Source organism: Corvus kubaryi, unplaced genomic scaffold (assembly GCF_017639235.1).
Source record: "Corvus kubaryi isolate FWS band 111438036 unplaced genomic scaffold, C.kubaryi_AGA036_p1.0 137, whole genome shotgun sequence".
Lineage (NCBI taxonomy): Eukaryota > Metazoa > Chordata > Aves > Passeriformes > Corvidae > Corvus > Corvus kubaryi.
Window position 1 is genome coordinate 30,092,049 of NW_024580671.1, and position 18,293 is coordinate 30,110,341.

The 18,293-nt window shown below is 37.2% G+C and overlaps 1 protein-coding gene across 9 annotated transcripts in view; it reads left to right on the forward strand.

Annotated features, from left to right (window-relative positions):
• ATXN7L1 (ataxin 7 like 1) overlaps positions 1–18,293 on the forward strand; it is a 120,592-nt gene that overhangs the window by 77,724 nt on the left and 24,575 nt on the right. For all 9 annotated transcript variants that reach the window (XM_042018365.1, XM_042018368.1, XM_042018366.1 and 6 more), the window contains 4 exons: positions 2,470–2,692; positions 10,341–10,624; positions 15,341–15,423; positions 16,276–16,532. In XM_042018365.1, the coding sequence (XP_041874299.1) occupies positions 2,470–2,692; positions 10,341–10,624; positions 15,341–15,423; positions 16,276–16,532 (847 nt within the window). The remainder of the gene's footprint in view (positions 1–2,469; positions 2,693–10,340; positions 10,625–15,340; positions 15,424–16,275; positions 16,533–18,293) is intronic.

An 18,293-nucleotide genomic window follows, 5' to 3' on the forward strand; every position in this document is an offset into this window, starting at 1 on the left:
CAGTACAAAAAGACTGTTAGAAAATAGCTTGCTATGGCATGTGGTACTTAGATGACTTTAAAATATAAATTTAGATAATCAGTATCTTGAATGTTCATCTTTCCAGAAGATGAATTTTAATAACAGAGTAATATATTTCATTTCCAAACATATCCATAGGGCTGTTATCGATGACACAGTTTACTAGAAGGCAGTCAGGCTTGAGAAAACCAGTAACTGTGGTGAAAATTGGAGTAATTAATCCTAAGTTTATATAATATGTGTGTGGAAATCATGTTTTCTCCCAAGTTTAACTTTATATATGGCTTAATTTTGCTGGTTGCATAGCAGTTCCTTTTCATCAGTCCTCAAGTAATTAATGGGAAAGTTGCAAATTAATCACTTAAAATTGATTGAATAGTTGCTGAGAAGATTGGTAAATCTTGAAACAGTAACTATTATTTAATAAAATAAATAGTCTGTGAATGGAACTGTGCATTTTAGAATCAGATGTGTAGCTTACACAGGTGTTACCACAAATGTGAGGTGAAATGAATGTGTCCTGCGAAGGACTGTTAAAGGCAGGGACTGCACAATGAAGTGTGTGGTGGGGTGGAAACTGACAAATGATAAGGGGACATTTTGGGAGTGAGGAGAGATACTTTTGTATTTTAAAAAAATTGACACTGTTTTGTTCATCAGCTGCAGGAGAATCTGGAGGGAATTTCAGCATTGGTAATTAAAGCTGTGAATGTGAAGATATGGAAGTGCTTGATCTTAAATAGAAAAAGTCTCTGTTTAGTCATTGGAGATCTAACAGAAACAGTTGGGAATATTCTTTTTTTTAAGCATTTCTCTTTGTTCTTGAGGTATTTGCCTATTGCAAGTTAATCATGGATGAATCCTTCTGCTACTGGCAAGTTTTTACTTGTGAGGATACCAGACATATTGTCGTGTTTTCATTCTCTGTGGGAAAATTTTTCTTAGTTGTCCTTGAAATATCAAACTTGCAAGTGCAGGGCTGGTGATGCAAATACAAAACCTTCCCATGTATTAGCAGGTCACTGGTGCTTCCTTAACCTGCTCTTGGCTGACTGGGTGATGCTGTTCAAGCTCAAAGAGTAGCGCACCCACTTGGATTCTTCAAGTGCTGAAGGCTTTAGACGAGGAAAAATGGCTGCATGTTGAACGAGAGACTCCAGCTTGTCTGAAGTTCTCAGTCTACGATTTCATTCCGCTTGCTGCATTTGGTTACCGTGTTGGTTGTGGGGGTACCTGGCTGATGCCTGCTATGGTGGCTCTTGGTGTTTGGGCGCCAGCAAGCTGGAGTCAGTGCCAAAGAGCCAGGCCCTGCTGACTGGAAAATTCCTCTTCCCCCAGCCCGTCTACGCTGCCTGCTGCTGCCTTTGGCTAGGGAGCACCAGGGCTGGCTCGCTGCAGGGTCAGCAGGCTGGGGAAAGGGTGCTTCACAAATAGGGCTGACAGGACTGTTCAAGACCTATAGAACCCCTCAAAAATCTTATAGCAAAAGTCAGCTCCTTGTAGTATTTTGTAGTCGTGTTGAAGTTCTCAGCACAAGCCTGTTGCTTGCTGCACACTGATGCAGCCGGTTGGCCAAGCATTGGCACTTCTACTCTGGAGAAAGATATGATTTGTAAAGAATGGCCAAAACAGTCTTTCTACTTAACAATATGAGTGATAGGACATTTATATTTTAAAAGATAATAATACCAACCAAACCAAACCAATTTCGCTGAGGCCTGTCTGTCTTGTGTGGGGTCACCCAGGCCTTGCTTTTTTGCAGTGCTTGAGAGGTCTCTGGTGCGAGCGAGAGCAGTGCTGACCTCCAGATGCCGCGTTTGTTACTGAGACATAAACTTCCTGGGGTTTTTTTTGCACGTGCCATTTGCTCTGTGTGGGAAAAAAACCCTTTTACCTTGAATGGTGCTTGGAGATAACCAAGTGAACAAGGCAGAGCCCACCTCTCTGGAAGGGCCGGGAACAGTAGACCTTTTGCTACTTTTCAGTCTTCCTGTTGTTTTCCTTATAGTTTCTCATTAAAATTGGAACAAGATAGTCATAAAGAAAACTGCCCAATAACCAGGTCACATGAATTCATCTTGAACCATTATAGGAGCAATCTCATGTCTGTCACAGAGCATTTTACTGAGTTGTCTTAGCTGTTACATACTCTTCTTTCTTCTTGGCGTGAAGGAACTGGGACACCAAGTGCACCTCACACAGATTTTCTGGTAGATTATTGCCATTTATTTTACTATTTTTTACACTTTTTTCAGAGCACTTCATGGAACTGATTTTCTCTAATTATCATTTGGCTTGATTACATTCACAACAGTAATGAACTGGTGTTCTTTGGAGTGATGAAAATCATTGTAACTAGCATAGAGAAGAACAATTTCCTCTTTCCTGACTTATATTTTTAATTTTAGCCTATGACATGTTGTAAAATTGATTCATTTTCTGTTACAGAACGAAGACACGGTTCAATGTGTAAACCTTCCCCTTCTCCAGCTTCTCCAGCCTGTAATTCCAGGACATCCCTAGTACAGATGAAACCGAAATCCTGTATCAGCGGCCATAACCCTGTCAGCAGCAACTCAAAGCCATTCAAAACGCCCAAAGACAATCTACTTACCTCCAGTAGCAAACAGCACACAGTCTTTCCTTCAAAAGTGTCACGGGATAAACCATGGTAAGTACCAAAATAATAGTTGCCAAAGATGTTGGTGTTCAAAGTATCTCTATGTATATATCAGAATCATCAAAAAAATCCATATTCTCATTTTACCTGAGTTTACATTTTAAGCCTCTGTACTTCTAAGGGAGGAAACTGGGATATTTTTAAATGAAGAAAAAAATTATATCTAGGAAGAGCAAGAAGGACTGGATTACTTTTTCAATGTTCCATCAAATGCGTTTTTGTAAGATGCATATAGCAAGTGAGGTGTTGACCCAGTTTGCTATCTTTAAGGTCCATCTTCCATTACACTATCAGCCCTTAGAACTGATGCTTTTAAACAGTTTAACAGGATAATTTTTGCTGAGTTCTTAATGTTGGCTTAATTGATGTTCATGAAAACTTACTGGTTATAGTCAATTATCGTCAATAGCAGCTGCTGTTGGAGTTCATTCTGTATTTTGATAATGTTTGGTGCCTTATGACAAGAAAATTCTGGCTGCAGAAATCACTATTTTGGGGTGTCTTACATCATGTACTGTGATATATATACACATACAGGCTCCGAGACTGCCGTGCCCATCCTCCCGTGACTGTGATGATAGCAGCAGAGTTGCAAAAATATAAATGACAGCAGAACTGGGTCACTATTTTATCCCTTAAGAAACCGTTTTGTCTTTATTATCTACAGGAAAGATGCTTTGAGATTAGGCCATTAGGTTGGTGACTTGAGATCTGGGTTGAGTTCCTGGTTCTGTTATGCCTTGGTCTCTTCAGCTTCAGTTCTCTGTCTGTAAATTTGAGATAGTGAGACTTCCTTTTTCTTAAGATTTATCTACTTACTTTATACAGATCCTTCCCTTTTATATGTCATATCTAGCATAAGAGGGTCATGATTTAAGGTAGCGTTTCTGGACACAACTGCCTTAAAACAGTAAACCATTTAATGCAAACCATTCACTCATGAGACAAAGAATAAACTCGAATTATGTTAAAGGAATGGCTCATGCTTTCTGCCTGATACGTACACAAGTTGGCATGATTTCAAAGACAACAGCCTCTGCCTAGCTGTAGAATTTACCTTGCACTGGAACAAACTTGATCAAAATATATTCTTCCTATAAATCTGAACCCACCATCTTTTTAAGGATGATGAGCATTGTGGGAAATTATGGTATAAAATTCTGAAAATAGAAAATCTGATTGTTTAGACTATGCACTCACACATTAACTAGAATAGCAGAATAGCCTCTGTCTCATCTGTAAGTGCCTCATTTACTACTTGAAACCAAATATTATTGACTGAATAGTGACTTTTTTTCTGAATGTTGGAGGGGAATTTTATACAATTTAATAAATTTTATAAAAGAGGATTCTTTTATAAGTCTAATTAAAAGAAAATCAGAAAGAACTTCAGAGTATTAACAGTATTGACTATAAACCTATTTCTCCTCCTGTTACTGACAGCAACTTACATATCCACATTTCAGCAGACTAACTGAATCTATAAACAATATCTTCCGTTCTGGCAACAGATGGCATTCTGGCAGTCAGTAAAAGCTGGAAGGGAACAAAATAACTGAGCATTTCCACCAATCCCTTTTCCCTCTATTGGGAACATCCTAAATATTTACTGATGATTAACAAGGTAGATTTAACCATTTAAAAGTGTTGTATTGCTCTGTTGCTTGTTTGGCAATGAATATGACAGTAGTTGTACCCAAGAATTGCCTAATTCTTGCAGCCCTGCTGGGAGATAGTACTGCAGTTTTGGTTTGTTTTTGGGGAAAAATGAGGCATGTAGTAGTTAAAGATACTGTAATTACCACATAGCAAATCATAAACAATCTGAAGTGAAGATCAATGAAATTGTCTTGCAAAATATAGTGTGAAGTGCCTTAGATTACATGGCTTGTTAAAGAATAAAATCTGTCTGATAATTATCACAGGTTATAGAGAGCTGACAGCTGTTACAGAAGAAAGTGTTTGTTCCAATTCCAGAGGATTATAATATTTATTTAGAATCTTAGCAAATATTCAGCAGATCTGATTTAAGGTGAAATTATTCATGAAATTTATTATTTTTTAAGATTCTGTCTTCCATTCAGCTGCCTGTACAAGCCATAGAATTTCCTGTCTTATCTTTTAGAAAGAAATTCTCAATTGACACAGAAACATTTGTCTCAAAAATGCAAATAGTATTCATGGTGTATCCAAGTGTGTTGTGGTTTATCATCCTCAGAAGCTTCCAGTTCTTCAATGCTTTTGTCTGTTACATTGTAATCTCATACCAAGCATTTATTTGACATAGGTTCTTCCAGACAATTGTCAAATTAGCTTATTTCAGGAATTATATCACTTTAATGATTGCTTTTCAGACCTGGAACAACCTTTGTTAGGTTTGCCTGATTCTTTCGTACAGCATCTCCTTTAAATTTTAGTTGTTGCAATTAGAATTTTCGGAATGGCCTCTGCAACAGCAAAGCCCGGTAGATCTATCTGTTGCTGTGCCTGCCTTCATATAGATCCAGCTTCTGTTGTTAAATTTGTTATAGTTTTGGTTGAGGCACCATCTTAGCCATTGACCAAGTAACTCTTTCTCTTGTTCATGTCCTGTGTTGTTCTAAGATGTGCTACAAGGATTCAGGTTGCTCCATGGCTAATGCTTTAAAAATCGTGATTGGGATGATCAGATAAAAGAGATCTGGAACTGTTTCATTTTTTAGCTGCTGTTTTAATACTTCCCTTATTGTAGTTGGAATATAAAGTATTACTGTGAATACATCATCCAGAAATATCTGTCAGTTCTGATTTTTTCCCCTGTATCTCTACCATCGTTGCTATTAATACAGCAGTGCTTAAAGATGGAGCAGAGCTGGAGCACCACTGTGCTGTGCACAAGATAAATGCAAACCATCATTTTTTGTAGTTTGCAGTCAGGGTGGTAAGGGTATAGCAGAAGGGTAGAAAATGGGGAGAAAAATAATTAGTAGTAGTAACAAAAATAATGAACAAATGATCATAATTAGTAAACATAGCTCAGATGCTTACCCTTTATAAAAAGCACTCCTGCAGCCAGGAGCTCTCTTCCTCATTGCTGACCTGCCTGAAGGATGCTGCTTCGCTTGTTGTGCCCTGGCACGCTTCTGGGTGCTGCCATGGAGGATTTAGGTGCTGTGATGCTACAGGATGTTCATTTCCACCTATCCGTAATCCTAAGGCAATATAAAATTAGAGTAAAGTGTTGAAGCAAGCTAGCCCTGAGATACCAGATGAAGCAGGTCTCCTTGGCCACCCTCCACAAAGTTTAGCCTGCCAGAAGTTCTGAAAATGAAAAAAATGAGATGGAAATGATGTGGTTTTCATCAACACAGAAAAAACTGACTCTTTCTGTAAACAGAAAAAGGATCCCAAAGGTATACCTGTGGGCAATCCTTTAAAATTTATATTGTCACTTCTCAAAGTATTTCTTAATTATCTCTTGGTCTTTATTTCTTTGTGTTAAAAAATAGCGTTTTTCATACTGAGACTGAGAAAGAGAAGATAGTCATGATTTAAGGATATTCCTACTGCAGCATGGAAGCAAAACTCAGCAGAGTTAACTTGGACCATTTAATCTGACATTAAATCACAAACACTTTGTACATTGTAGAAGCAATCCCAGCAATGCAAAATAGAGCAATGTTTTATGTTTTTCAATGTTTGTGAATTTCTTTTCTCACAAATTTGAAGAGTTGAACTAGAGGCTGAGCTTTTAGAATTAAAACAAATGATCAAAACATAAACCCTGAAAAATTGCATAACAGGAAGGAGAAATAATTTTTAAAGGCCAGGAGAAAGGAAGTAAAAGGAGCTGCAGGTATGAGAAGTGTTGTGACATACTACAATAATTTTTCTTGCTTGCTGAAAGGGACCTTCAATGATCATTTAGTCCAACTGCCTGACAAAGCATGAAAAAACAGAGGGAAATGTTACCTTATTTGAAAAACAGAATGAGCTTCTAAAGCCTGTCATGATCATGCACTTTGTGTAGCCATCATTTTTGAGCCTTTTTCTGGTTCCCTTCTAATTCATCAACATTGGCATTGTACCACTGGTCAGCAACACTGGAAGCCATATTCCAATATCAGTATAAACAGGGATGTGGGAAAACTATTTCTTACCTCCCATATCCCTTTTTTGTTTTAAGTACAACAATACAATAAAACCTCATATTGCTTATTCACTGTGACCACTAAGTATTTTTGTCACTATTTTCTAGTGTGTTGTTTCCCTGTATTTCGCTGCAGACTGAGCAGCTTGTTATTTCATGTGTAACTTTACATTCCATTGTATTAAAATGTCTCTTTGAGTTAATGAACTTTACCAAATACTCCATACTGCTTTTTATAACTGTCTCTTCATTATTTAATTCCCCTCAATCCTGATTCCATCAGCAAATGTTATCACCAGTAATCTTATCTTTATTTCTCAAGCCCGCTGAAGTTTTCATTCATGTCAAACTTGGTAATGATGGCTAAAAATGCCACTAGTAATGAATCATAAATCTCAGAAAAACTAGGTTTGAATTTGTTCTTCTTAAATTGTTCTTATTTGTGTTTTATAATGCCTTTCAAAAACTGAAACATTTTCATAGTTATGTTTGTCAGCTAAATTGGTAATCTCATCAAAAAGTGAAACCATATTTCTTTGCCAGGATGTGATTCTCAGCAAAACCATGTCAACTTATTGTTTATCGGTTTATTTTTATTAGCTTTTCCATTATTTCTTCCGAGACACTTCAGTGTGGGTTTTCAGCATGGATGCAAGAACAGCACTCAGCTGCCTTCTCCAAGATTCCAAGATTCAATAAGAAATTAATATGCTGAGACCCAATATCTCTCCAATTCTTTTGGAACCCATGGCCACATTATGCAGATTCCCTTATGTAAAAAGAAAAAAAGCAATCATTATTTTTCGGCTGGCACTTTGCACTTACTGAAAGAATCAAAAAGCATTTCTATCTGACTGGAGGGAGGTATCCTATTTCCTTCTTAGTACAGAAGAAATAAGGAATGTTTCTGATATGTTTGCTTTGGTGGTAACTGTTTCATTGTGTTTTAGGTAGATACTGCTATTCTTATTAGAGTTTCTTTTGTCAAAAAAAGTAAACTTGTCTGTAGTGAATACAGATTTTTTTTCCTCACTTCTTATGTTTGTTGCATGTTGTTTTTCTAATTTTCCCTTTCAACAGCTGTCTTTAAAAACATCTAAACAAGCTTTTTGTTCAAAAATACCTTTTTAAATGTAGTAAATAAGACTAAAAACCTGATTTTTATTTTTCTAACAAACTTTTAAAATGAATCCTCAATTTTTACTGAAAAAAACTTTGCTTGGGAAAAGAATTCTTTCTAACCATCAGATATAGATACAAACATTGGTGATTTGTTTACTTTTTTAGACCTTAGTAGTTGACTATAGTCACTGGTCCTGTGCACCTTCCAATTTGCCATTTGGTTTTAAATTCATCTTTATGTTTTATGCTAAGATTAAACTAGAAACCATCACTGCTGAATGCAGCAAAAGAGAGATAGAAATTATCATCTGTAGCTTCTGAAATCATAAATAATTTACTATAGAGTGCCAGGAGTCCTATAGAATGTGTGTGTCCACAAGTACTGGAGTGTTTTTCTATTTTCTTCTACACTACAATGAAATGCATAATGAAGGTTGACTTGTTGATCTGTAACAAAATGAAGCAAAAAGGTTCACTCCCCTGGGCATTTTTCATTATCACAGTAATCCATCCATACATGCCCTATAATTTGAGATTCTGAACACTGCAAAACAGAGAAACCCTGTTCATTTTTATTAACCCTATTTCACTACTAGACCAGATAATACACTTGATTTTTTCATTGTGTATCAGCATTTTGAATTAAGATTGATCTTAGAAACTGGGCATGAGCGTTTGTTCATATGTTTTTGTATAGTTTATGTATAGTAGAACTACTTAATTTAGAATAAAATTCTCCTATTTTCAGAAAATGTAATTGCCATCTGTTTAAAGACAAAACCAATAATTCCTATGCTGAGATGTTACAATTTTTGCCTGCCATTTAACTTAATAAATTCAAAGCAGTTTAAAAAAGGAGAGGATCAAATCCTCCCTTTCATAGCTACATGTTTGCATTCAATGAAATACTTAACGCAGTTCTGATTTTGTGAGCAAGGTACATTTTTTGCTTAGTTACTGGCCACTGCTCTACACTTTACTGCCTCTATATCTGAGTAACTGACTGATATGTTTATGGTATCACAGGTGATAGAAGTTTTATATAATTTAATTCCACCTCCAGAAAATGTCTTGGTGTCTGAATCTTCTTTGTAGTTGTGTATACTTACTGTTTCTATCAAAATTTGTACATTTTCCTATGCTAAAATACCCTTAGAATAAGGATTATCATCTTCAGCAGCTACAGAGAAACAGAGGTTTGTAGGAGCCCAGGAAAGTCAAGACTTGAGTTATTTTGGACCCTGCTTGATGTTTCCAAAGTGTGTCCTATGGAGAATGCCATCTCAAAGTCATCTTTTTCTGATTATGAAAACTCCACACCTGTTAAATATTCCTTTTGTAGAAAGGCGCAGCAAAGGTGCCATTTTTCAGACACAAAAGACTGAAATTATGTGTGAGTTGTGAATGGGGAGAAGTCCCTAACCATACATGTATTATGTAATATTTTTTATTTGGGTTTGTTTCAGTAGGGAGGGGTATATAATTTATATATTCACTGGTACTCACAAGACATCCAGTTTTGGAGCTGTTGAGTAGATAAAAAGCTATCATTGGATATTTCTTCATGCAATTGCCATGCAGATAGAACCCAGAAATGTTAAAATGCCGTTGCGACTTGTTGAAAATCACTTGTCTCAATCTTTTTTGTTGCCAAATTGAGACGGTAGCATTTGTTAGTGTCACAAATATGCAGTGGTGGTAGTTAAGTTAGAGGAAGTTAGTTACTGCAAACTTTACTCTGAAAAGAGCCAACTAATTTATAATAATTACAACTTAATAATTATATTGAGAATTTTTATTTTTAAGTCTCTAAGATTTTATTAAAATACACTGTAGTAATGCTCAAGTCATCAAAGATTTTAATACTTTTAAAGGGTCAGCTGTGAAGATTTCTGTGCTTAGAATCTCTTTTGTCTTTGTTTCCAGTACTTATATGTCATTCAGACACATCTGAGCAAATTAACTATTTTTGTGTTTGTTTAAAAATATTATTAGCAAACTGCTTCATTATCATGGTGAGTTTAGTACACCATACACATATCTGGTATGTGCTTGTGTTAAAGGCATGAGACCATATTTGTAAGGGCTATGTTTTGCTTAGTACCAAATACTGATTTTGCTTATGAATAGTAGGGGATTGGATCTTAAAAAAAATACAAAGGTTCATTTTCATAATTCTCTACATTGCCAGGATTTACAGATGCCTGACTTTGTAAACACCTGATTGAACAAAAATAGTCAATACTGGTACCAAGTATTTAATTTTAGCCTGGTCTTAACACACTATGTCACTTGCATCAAAATTTTTGTGTCTGTGGAAGGGGATTAAGTAACTGTAAATATTTGATACGGAAAATACCACTTGAATATTTTTCTTTGATCTTGCAGCGTTCCTGTTCCAGTAGTCAGTCTAGAGAAAATTCCTAACCTAGTGAAGGCAGATGGTGCCAATGTTAAAATGAATTCTGCAACCACTACCACCATCACCTCCTCCTCAGCTTCTTCATCCAGCATAACTGCTCCAACTTTGGTTAAATCTGGTTTGACATCCAAGTCAGTGCCACCATCGCCAGAAAAGATTCTGAACGGCAAAGGAATTGTAGCTCCATCAATAGACAAGAAACATCAAAATGGCACAAAAAGCAGTAACAAGCCTTACAAAAGACTTTCAGGTGAGTGATGTTGTAGTTCACCTTTTGTGGTAGTCTGTCTTTCTTTGTTAATGCTTCTATAGCTCAAAATGCAGCTAATAAAATTCTGGGTTTGGTTGGGTTTTTTTGCTGTAAGATGACGGTTTGCATGTATGAAAATGAAAGCTTTCACATTCTTAGCATGTGTAAAGTATTTTCAAGGTACGCATTCTGTTTAGCTTGAAATTACTGGTAAACAGGCCAAATACAAATTTTTAAGGAAGTAAATTCATTAAAACACAAGGGCAGTAGACTTCTTCAAGCCATTATGGGATTTGGTTCTGTTTACAACAAAAGAAAATGTGCCTTGGTTGGGGGATTTTGGTTTGGTCATGATCAAGTTGAACAGTTGAACAGGTATAAGACATTGGTTTATCCTCCAAGACATGATTTTTTAAATAATCTTTTTTTTTTTTTTGGTTTTAGATACAAGAAAATTCTTAAGGAGATACAGGAAATGCTGGGGAAGTTTTAAAAGTCATAATTTCCCTTCACCCCTCTCCCCCTGCAACTCACATATGAGTGGCAATGTTTCTAGCATGAAGATCTTGATCTTTCTCAGGAAGACAGGACAGTGGAGTTGAGGAAATGGCATTAAATGGGAAATTCCCTGGATGGCCTTAGGCAGGGTAGTTTTGAGGATGCAGGTCCCTGTCTCAACCTGCCACCAAAGCACAGAATGCCACACTGTTGGAGGGCAGAGTCTCCATTAGAAAGGTTGCCATCCACTGGGAGGAAGAATTATTTTTTGTGGAGTTCCCCAGAGGTGACCCGTGCCAGCTGCTTGGCAGTGAGGAGAGAATTTGCCCCCGAAAGCTGCAAACAGGTTTTTGCTCTGAAAGGAATGAAAGGAAACAAAGTGTTTTGAGGGATTTTATTTTATGTTTTTTTAAAAGCAAAAATAACTGACTCAAGTTTACGGCTGCAGAAGCTGTGCAGGGTCTATTCATCAGCTGGCAGTACTTTGTGACTCAGGCAGGAACTTCTTGTGTGTACTGAAAGGCTAATTTTGTTAATGGCAGCATGATCCACATTAGATCGTCACTTTGGCACAAAGTTAGTTCACATGATTTCTAAATGTGCACTAGTTATGAACCAGTATAAGTTGCACAAGATAAATGCTTTCATTTCCAGTTAATGAGTGTGTCCTATTTTTTGCCCGAATATCAGGTTTATTTTTTTCATTTTCTCAAATTTGGCAGTTAGCCTATGGTACTGCTACCCTGGCTGGATTTCAGACCAGTGTGAGGTGTTTGCTAGGGCTGTGTGGGGCATGGAACAATGCCATTGCCTGAAAGGATTCAGTACACTGATTGCTTTCTTAACTAGTTAAGGTGGCATATAGGAAAACAGTACTGTTGTTCATTTATAGCTTTTCACGAAATGAAAATTGTTACAAGAAAGTAGCTTAAGATTAGACTTTAACCCTTACATTTCACTTTTTAAGATCCAGTATATTATTCCATATTATTATTAATAAAAACCCTCTTTATTTTACAGTTAATTTAGAGTATTGCTTCCTTTTAACCTCTTATGTCCTGTAATGGTTTAGATGCTTAATTTAGCTAATCAATTCAGAATTCCTCCTTGAGAAATTGAAACTGTTAGTGGTTTTCCTCATGTCACCACTTACCACTGCAGGGCTGCAGGTGATACTTGTACATTTTTGCGCAAGTGCTTGCAGAAATGCATTCATAAAGGAGAATCAATTCTGTAGGGCATTCCTTCAGCTTGCTGGCTTTTTCTGGGGAGTTGACTCTAAGCTCTGAATTGCAGTGTCTTCCAGGCTAGGAAACTGAGACCTTTTTTTACTGCTCCTCTGTCATGATCAGATTTGTGATCTGTTCAGTCTTGCTACCATTGCCTTGAGTATTGATGCAGCAACACAGTAATTTAGGGATGATGCAAATCATCGAAGTCCTGAGAGCACTGGAGATGAATTGCCTGTAGATTGTTTGTCACTATGATGGATTCCTCTCCATTATTATACAGGACTGTGCAAAGGCTGAGAAAAAGATCTTGGAAGGTCAATGCGATGATTATTAGAGAGATCACATAATTTCACTCATTTCACATGAAAAGGATGAAACTGCAGCTAAGGGGTTTAGGTTTCCCTCAGTCCACTGCCCTGGAGCTGTACAGATGTTAATTTTTGAAGCTCCATAATAAATTTGGCCCGTTTGTATCTGTTTCCTTCCCTTTTTAGCAACCTCTACTCTCTCTCACACCATTTCCCTGACTGTGACTGAGGTTTTTTTTTCTTTGCTGAGAGCTTGTGGTTGTTTGGGTGATGAATGAACCTGCCCTCTTTTCAGGAGCACTGTCCTTGTTGAGAGAGAGGAAACAGCTTGCGGAACCACAAAAGACAGTCTGTAGCTGCCCAGCATAAGTGGATCAGTGTTTCCTAGTAGCAAACTGCAAAAAAATTATTTTTTTTCCTAAATCTCCCTTAGTTCTTGTTCTCTTTGGGATGACATTAAAGAATGCAGATGCCCAGCTTACACCAAGAAAAACTGTTATGTTGAAAACAGGGGTTTGTCACAGCTCAGTTTTGGCCCTTGCTCTTCTCTAGGTAGGTTATAACAAATGCTCTTCACTTTGTCCACTGAACATGAAGAAGTGGAATCCATTCCAGAGAAACAGCTTTCTCAAGCTGTGCCTGTGCATAGGGATCTGGGGGTTCCCACACTCCACATTTCCTAACACAGTAGCCAAAAGCTGCATTTTGGTGTTGATAAGAAGGTGTTAAGTTTTATGTAGTGTGGTGCCCAAACCAGGCATGTGTGTAGCTGGCAATTAGATGTTCATGAATTCTCTGGAACAGCCACACACACTTCAGCCAGGAGAAGTGGTTCCCTGTTTGCTCAGTATTTTCTGTTTCTCAGGGAAAGCATGTTATTTTGTTGTTCAGTCAATGGCAGAGGCTTCTACTCTTTCCTCTTATAATTCCTTATGTTGATTTTATCTGTATATGTTTTCTTAATAACTGGCTTTGCTATAATCAGTCCTCTGGTTGGGCCTCTTACTGACAAGTACCAATATGGAGTACTTTTGATTTTTGATGTTTCCCTGTTGGTCCAAAGCAGTCCTTGCTTGGTGTTCCATAGCCTTATAATTGCCCTCAGGACTTTTCATTTGAAGGCATATTAGTCCATATTGTCTCTTTAGTGTGGTTTTTTTTAACTTGCATTGAAGATTTTCAGTGGCTGATTCAGGAAACTGTAATAGGAACATCTTACACTCAAATCCCAGGAGTAACTAACTCCTTTAGTTTATGAACATGTGTTTTCATCTATTAAGTCGAAAAAAATAGTTATTCTATTAAGTCATACACAGCTACTTTTGTGTTTCTGTTGTGTTGTAAATGCCAAACCAACTACAACTGCCTATAACATATTTTAGTCCCTTTGTAGATTTCACCAAAAAAGCTGTGCCAGCTGGTTTTCCCAAGCTCATTTTTTTGTATGGCTCTGCTAATAGGTTAATAATGTAACCATTTAATGTTTGCATAAGCATTTTAGGTCTATAGAGCAGAATACATAAAACTGCTAGTAACTGTGCAGTCTGGAGGACAGTTGCTGTCTAACATAAGCTACTTGTCCTTACTTTTCTTCTTCCAGCTGTTTTGCTTGCTGTGATGCTGTCAAAACATTGTAACACAGCTGTGAATCACTGTCTCCCTCTTAGCTCCCATTTGTTTGTTTATAAAGATTTTTTAAATCCTCTGATTAAATGTTGTATTTGAGTACAGGATGTTTATTATATCTGAATGTACCACCACTGTATGGTTAAAATAGGATTTGGCAAATAGTTTATATTTCCTTATCAAACAAAAGCAAACCAGTCTGCCAATTACACCATAATTTGTCAAGGTGTATGAAGGTAATGGTAGAGAGTTTTGATGGCGTAAAATGAAAAGTGTATATCCATTGTTTTGTTACAGCTCTTAGTGCAAACCGTAAAATTACATTAACATAACCTAAAGAAGGTGATGCTATCTGTGGTATAGAAATAGTAAAATATTAATGAAATTAAATATGCAAACATAACATATTAAATATTAATGCACTTTTAATGTTAATCATGAGTAGAACTCATGTAAATGCCTTTTTTCATAATCTCTGCAAACTTTAAATTCCATCCCTCCCTTCACTTAGGGAAATAAAAACTAACATATATGTTATTTTTATAAAGATTTAGGGGACAGATTTAGATAAATTTTATTTTAAAATGCCACCAGTAATCAACCATGGGTTGTTTTCTAGAGTTTGTAAGTATGTCAGAGAAATGTTGTTTGAAGCACTTGTGATACCATTTGTGTGTTAGCCCAGCTCAGGAGCCAGATCTGCAAATGCTGTATTTCATGGCCTCAGAGGCAGCCAGAGTTAGAGAGGAAACTGAAGTCACAGGGGTTTGGCTTGGTCCTTTGTTTGGGCCACTCCACTGTAATCAGACTTACTTTCATGAAGTCTTTGGCTGAAATCCTGCTCTAAATGGCTTTAATCATGCAAGGACAAAAAAATGCACAACTGTATGAGTGATGCACATAGCACTGTTATGGGATGCTGGGGTTGGGATCAGTGGTTCAGGTTGAGCCTGATTAAATTAAGTTCTAACAGGCAAAAATTGTAAGCTACTCTGATTAAAACTTCTGTAATGATCCATTTTTTTCTCGTTTCTCATTCTCCCATCAAACAGAAAGAGAATTTGACCCAAATAAACACTGTGGAGTACTGGATCCTGAAACAAAGAAACCTTGCACAAGATCGCTCACCTGCAAGGTATTTTTCTTAGAAGATAACATATCAGATGCTTTGTTATAGTTTAAATCCTACCACAGTAGTTTGAGAGGTCATACCTGCTCCTGTCTTACAGACAATGGGTATGGTATTCAGGCGCTGTCTTCAGGTAATTCTTTTGTGTAATTCTGTTTATTTGAATCAGAGCATCTGCATTATTCCACTGATATTTCTAAAAAGATTTTTTTCTTGTCATTTTATGATGCAAAAAGCATTAACGTTTCATTTAGAAGCCCAAGTATTATTTTAAATGCTCCTTCTTTGGTTCATCTGTGCAACAATGTTGAAGTATAGTCAGTTTTTAGTAAAAAAAAAATTACCATATTTTTGTATAATAAATTACTTGGAGGCTGCCCTTGTGATAGTAATAACTCCCGTGTCAAAAAGTAGCTACAATGTGAGACATTTCTAGTGAACATTTGTATGTGTATGTGCTGCCTGTCAGTAGAGATGATCAGCTAAATTTGCTTTAAAATGTATTCATGTTTTTCAATCCAATGAAATAAGTTTTTCATTGTAAGTTAAAAGCTACAATTATTTTCTTAATATCTTAAAATTACTGGAATTCTATTTTCCATCTTGGAAAAGGTAAGTCAACAGTCTCTATTATATAAAAATTGTTGCAAAAAGTAATTTTAGCCTTGACGTTGGCATTTCTTAAGAATGACTATAAATTATCAAAGATAATGTGGAATAGCAGCTTTATTTCCATAACTGTGGCTAAAGTTGTTTGAAGTAGATTTTATCTTTTAGAGTATTGGTGTATCAGAAGTGTAGAGGACTCATAAACAATGTCATGCACACACAAATGCTTTTTAACCACCCTATTTTTAGACTCATTCACTTAATCATCGACGAGCAGTTCCAGGCCGTAAAAAACAGTTTGACATCCTTCTAGCTGAACACAAAGCTCGATCCAGGGAAAAAGAAGTCGCAAAAGACAAAGAGCATCCACCATCTGCAAGGGAAAGCTATCAGAGCCAGCCCACACCAGCACAAGACTCTCTGTCAGGATCCTCAGTGAACTCTGGGCAAGAATCTAAAGTAACATCTCCTGCAAAATCTAGACCACCAAATTCTATACTTCCAAGGTAAGCAGTTCTCCAGTGTGAAATGTTGCATTCTGAAGGTGCTGTAAGACATTTCTTAGTCTTTCTTACAACTCATTTTATAAGCATTTGGTACTTCTTTAGCCTATTGCACAATAAAACATACTAATATAAGAATTTCTGCTAGCTTATGTTAACCTAACTCTGTCCATGGTAGCCTGTGATCTGATTGGGAATGAGGAAAGGAATAGTGTGCACCCTTGGCTCAGAATCTCAGACTAACTGCATTTTTTGGCTAAAATTGTTGGTAATAATTAGGAAAGTTTATATTCAAGTCATTCGGTCACAGTTGAGAAGAAAAGTCTATTTACATGAATCAGTATAGGTATTAGTAGTAAAGTTCTGCACATTAATGTAGAATTTTTCTCCAGAAATACTTTGCTAATTGCATCAATGGAATTGTTGTAAAAAAAGGTGTAATTTAGTGTTGATTTAAAACTATTGATATGAAACCGTCCATAGCATGTCTTCCCTTGTTTTGAAGATTTTTCTTAGAAAGGACAAAAACAGTCTTCAGAAGGACAATGAAAACTTCTGAAGGCATCCTTTTGCAAAAAACGGTGTGAGGTGTTTGAGCTACTGAATTCTGATTATCCTTGGAAAACTTCCCATATGTTTTCTTTATTTGTGAGATTTTTTGGTACTAATTTTGGCTGGAGTGCATAGAGATAAACTAGTTGGCTTTGTTCATATTTACATTTTTTCATCATTCATTTCTTGCAGAAACCTTGGTCAGGATTGGGTGCTCATTTTGGGACTTTCCTACCACAACAGTCCCTATTTCAAAGAGATATTTCTTGTATTTGCTGTCTCAGATCTTACAGAGACAGCTGTTTCCAATGTTTTCTGTGTGGCCACCAAGCCCTAATGAAGTTTTATTCCTTCAGTGACAGAGGTGGGCCTTGCAGGGTTTGAGTGAAAAGACAATGAAAGAATAGCCACAGATGAATTGTGCTTCTCTGCCTAATTCTTGTAAAAGAGGTGACCTTACACAGCCGTTCATAGAGAGGAGCACAGACAGAAAGGTACAGATTGGGTTTAGTAGGTGTTACAGTCAAAGTAGCAAAACTGGAATGCAATTCCATGAGAGTCAGCAGCAGAAATTACAGAGGTAGTAGTACTCGAGGAGGAGGATTTTAGCAGTCCTATGTTGTGTTTGTACAGCCTGCATTTCTGTTTCTGCTGCAGTGCCTCTGTTGGGTTGTCCTGCCTGGTTTCAGAGCAGCCGTGGCAGCTTTGCTGCCTCTCTGTGGGGGCCAGCAGGCCTGCGGCTCTGCTGCTGCGGGTGGCACAGCCCGCCGGGGGCACCGCGGGGCACTCACACATCCCGGCTGCAGCCCTAGTCCTGTGCTCACGCCATCCGTGAGCAGTCCCAGCGCAGGTCAGGGAGGGCTCCTGTCCACAGGCTGGGGGGGGACTGCTCTGTCCTGAGAGCAGGAACTCATGGGATGGAAGAAGATCATCTGTAGATACAAAAACGCTGCTAGCAAGGATTTTCTTGCTATTTTCTAAGTCTGTGAGAGACTTTTCTCTCTCACAGAAGAGGTAGCAGAGTATGTAAACAACCAAGCCACCTGCAACCTTGAAAAGTCTTGCTTGTGGTATAGTAGAAAAATATTTTGACAATGGATGTTTTAGGATTTTAGACAATCACCCCAAGGGGTGGCTGATCCTTTGTCCAATTAGACTATGAAGAAAAAAGTCTATAAAAGAGTTTGTAAAATAATTAAATAAATCAACCTT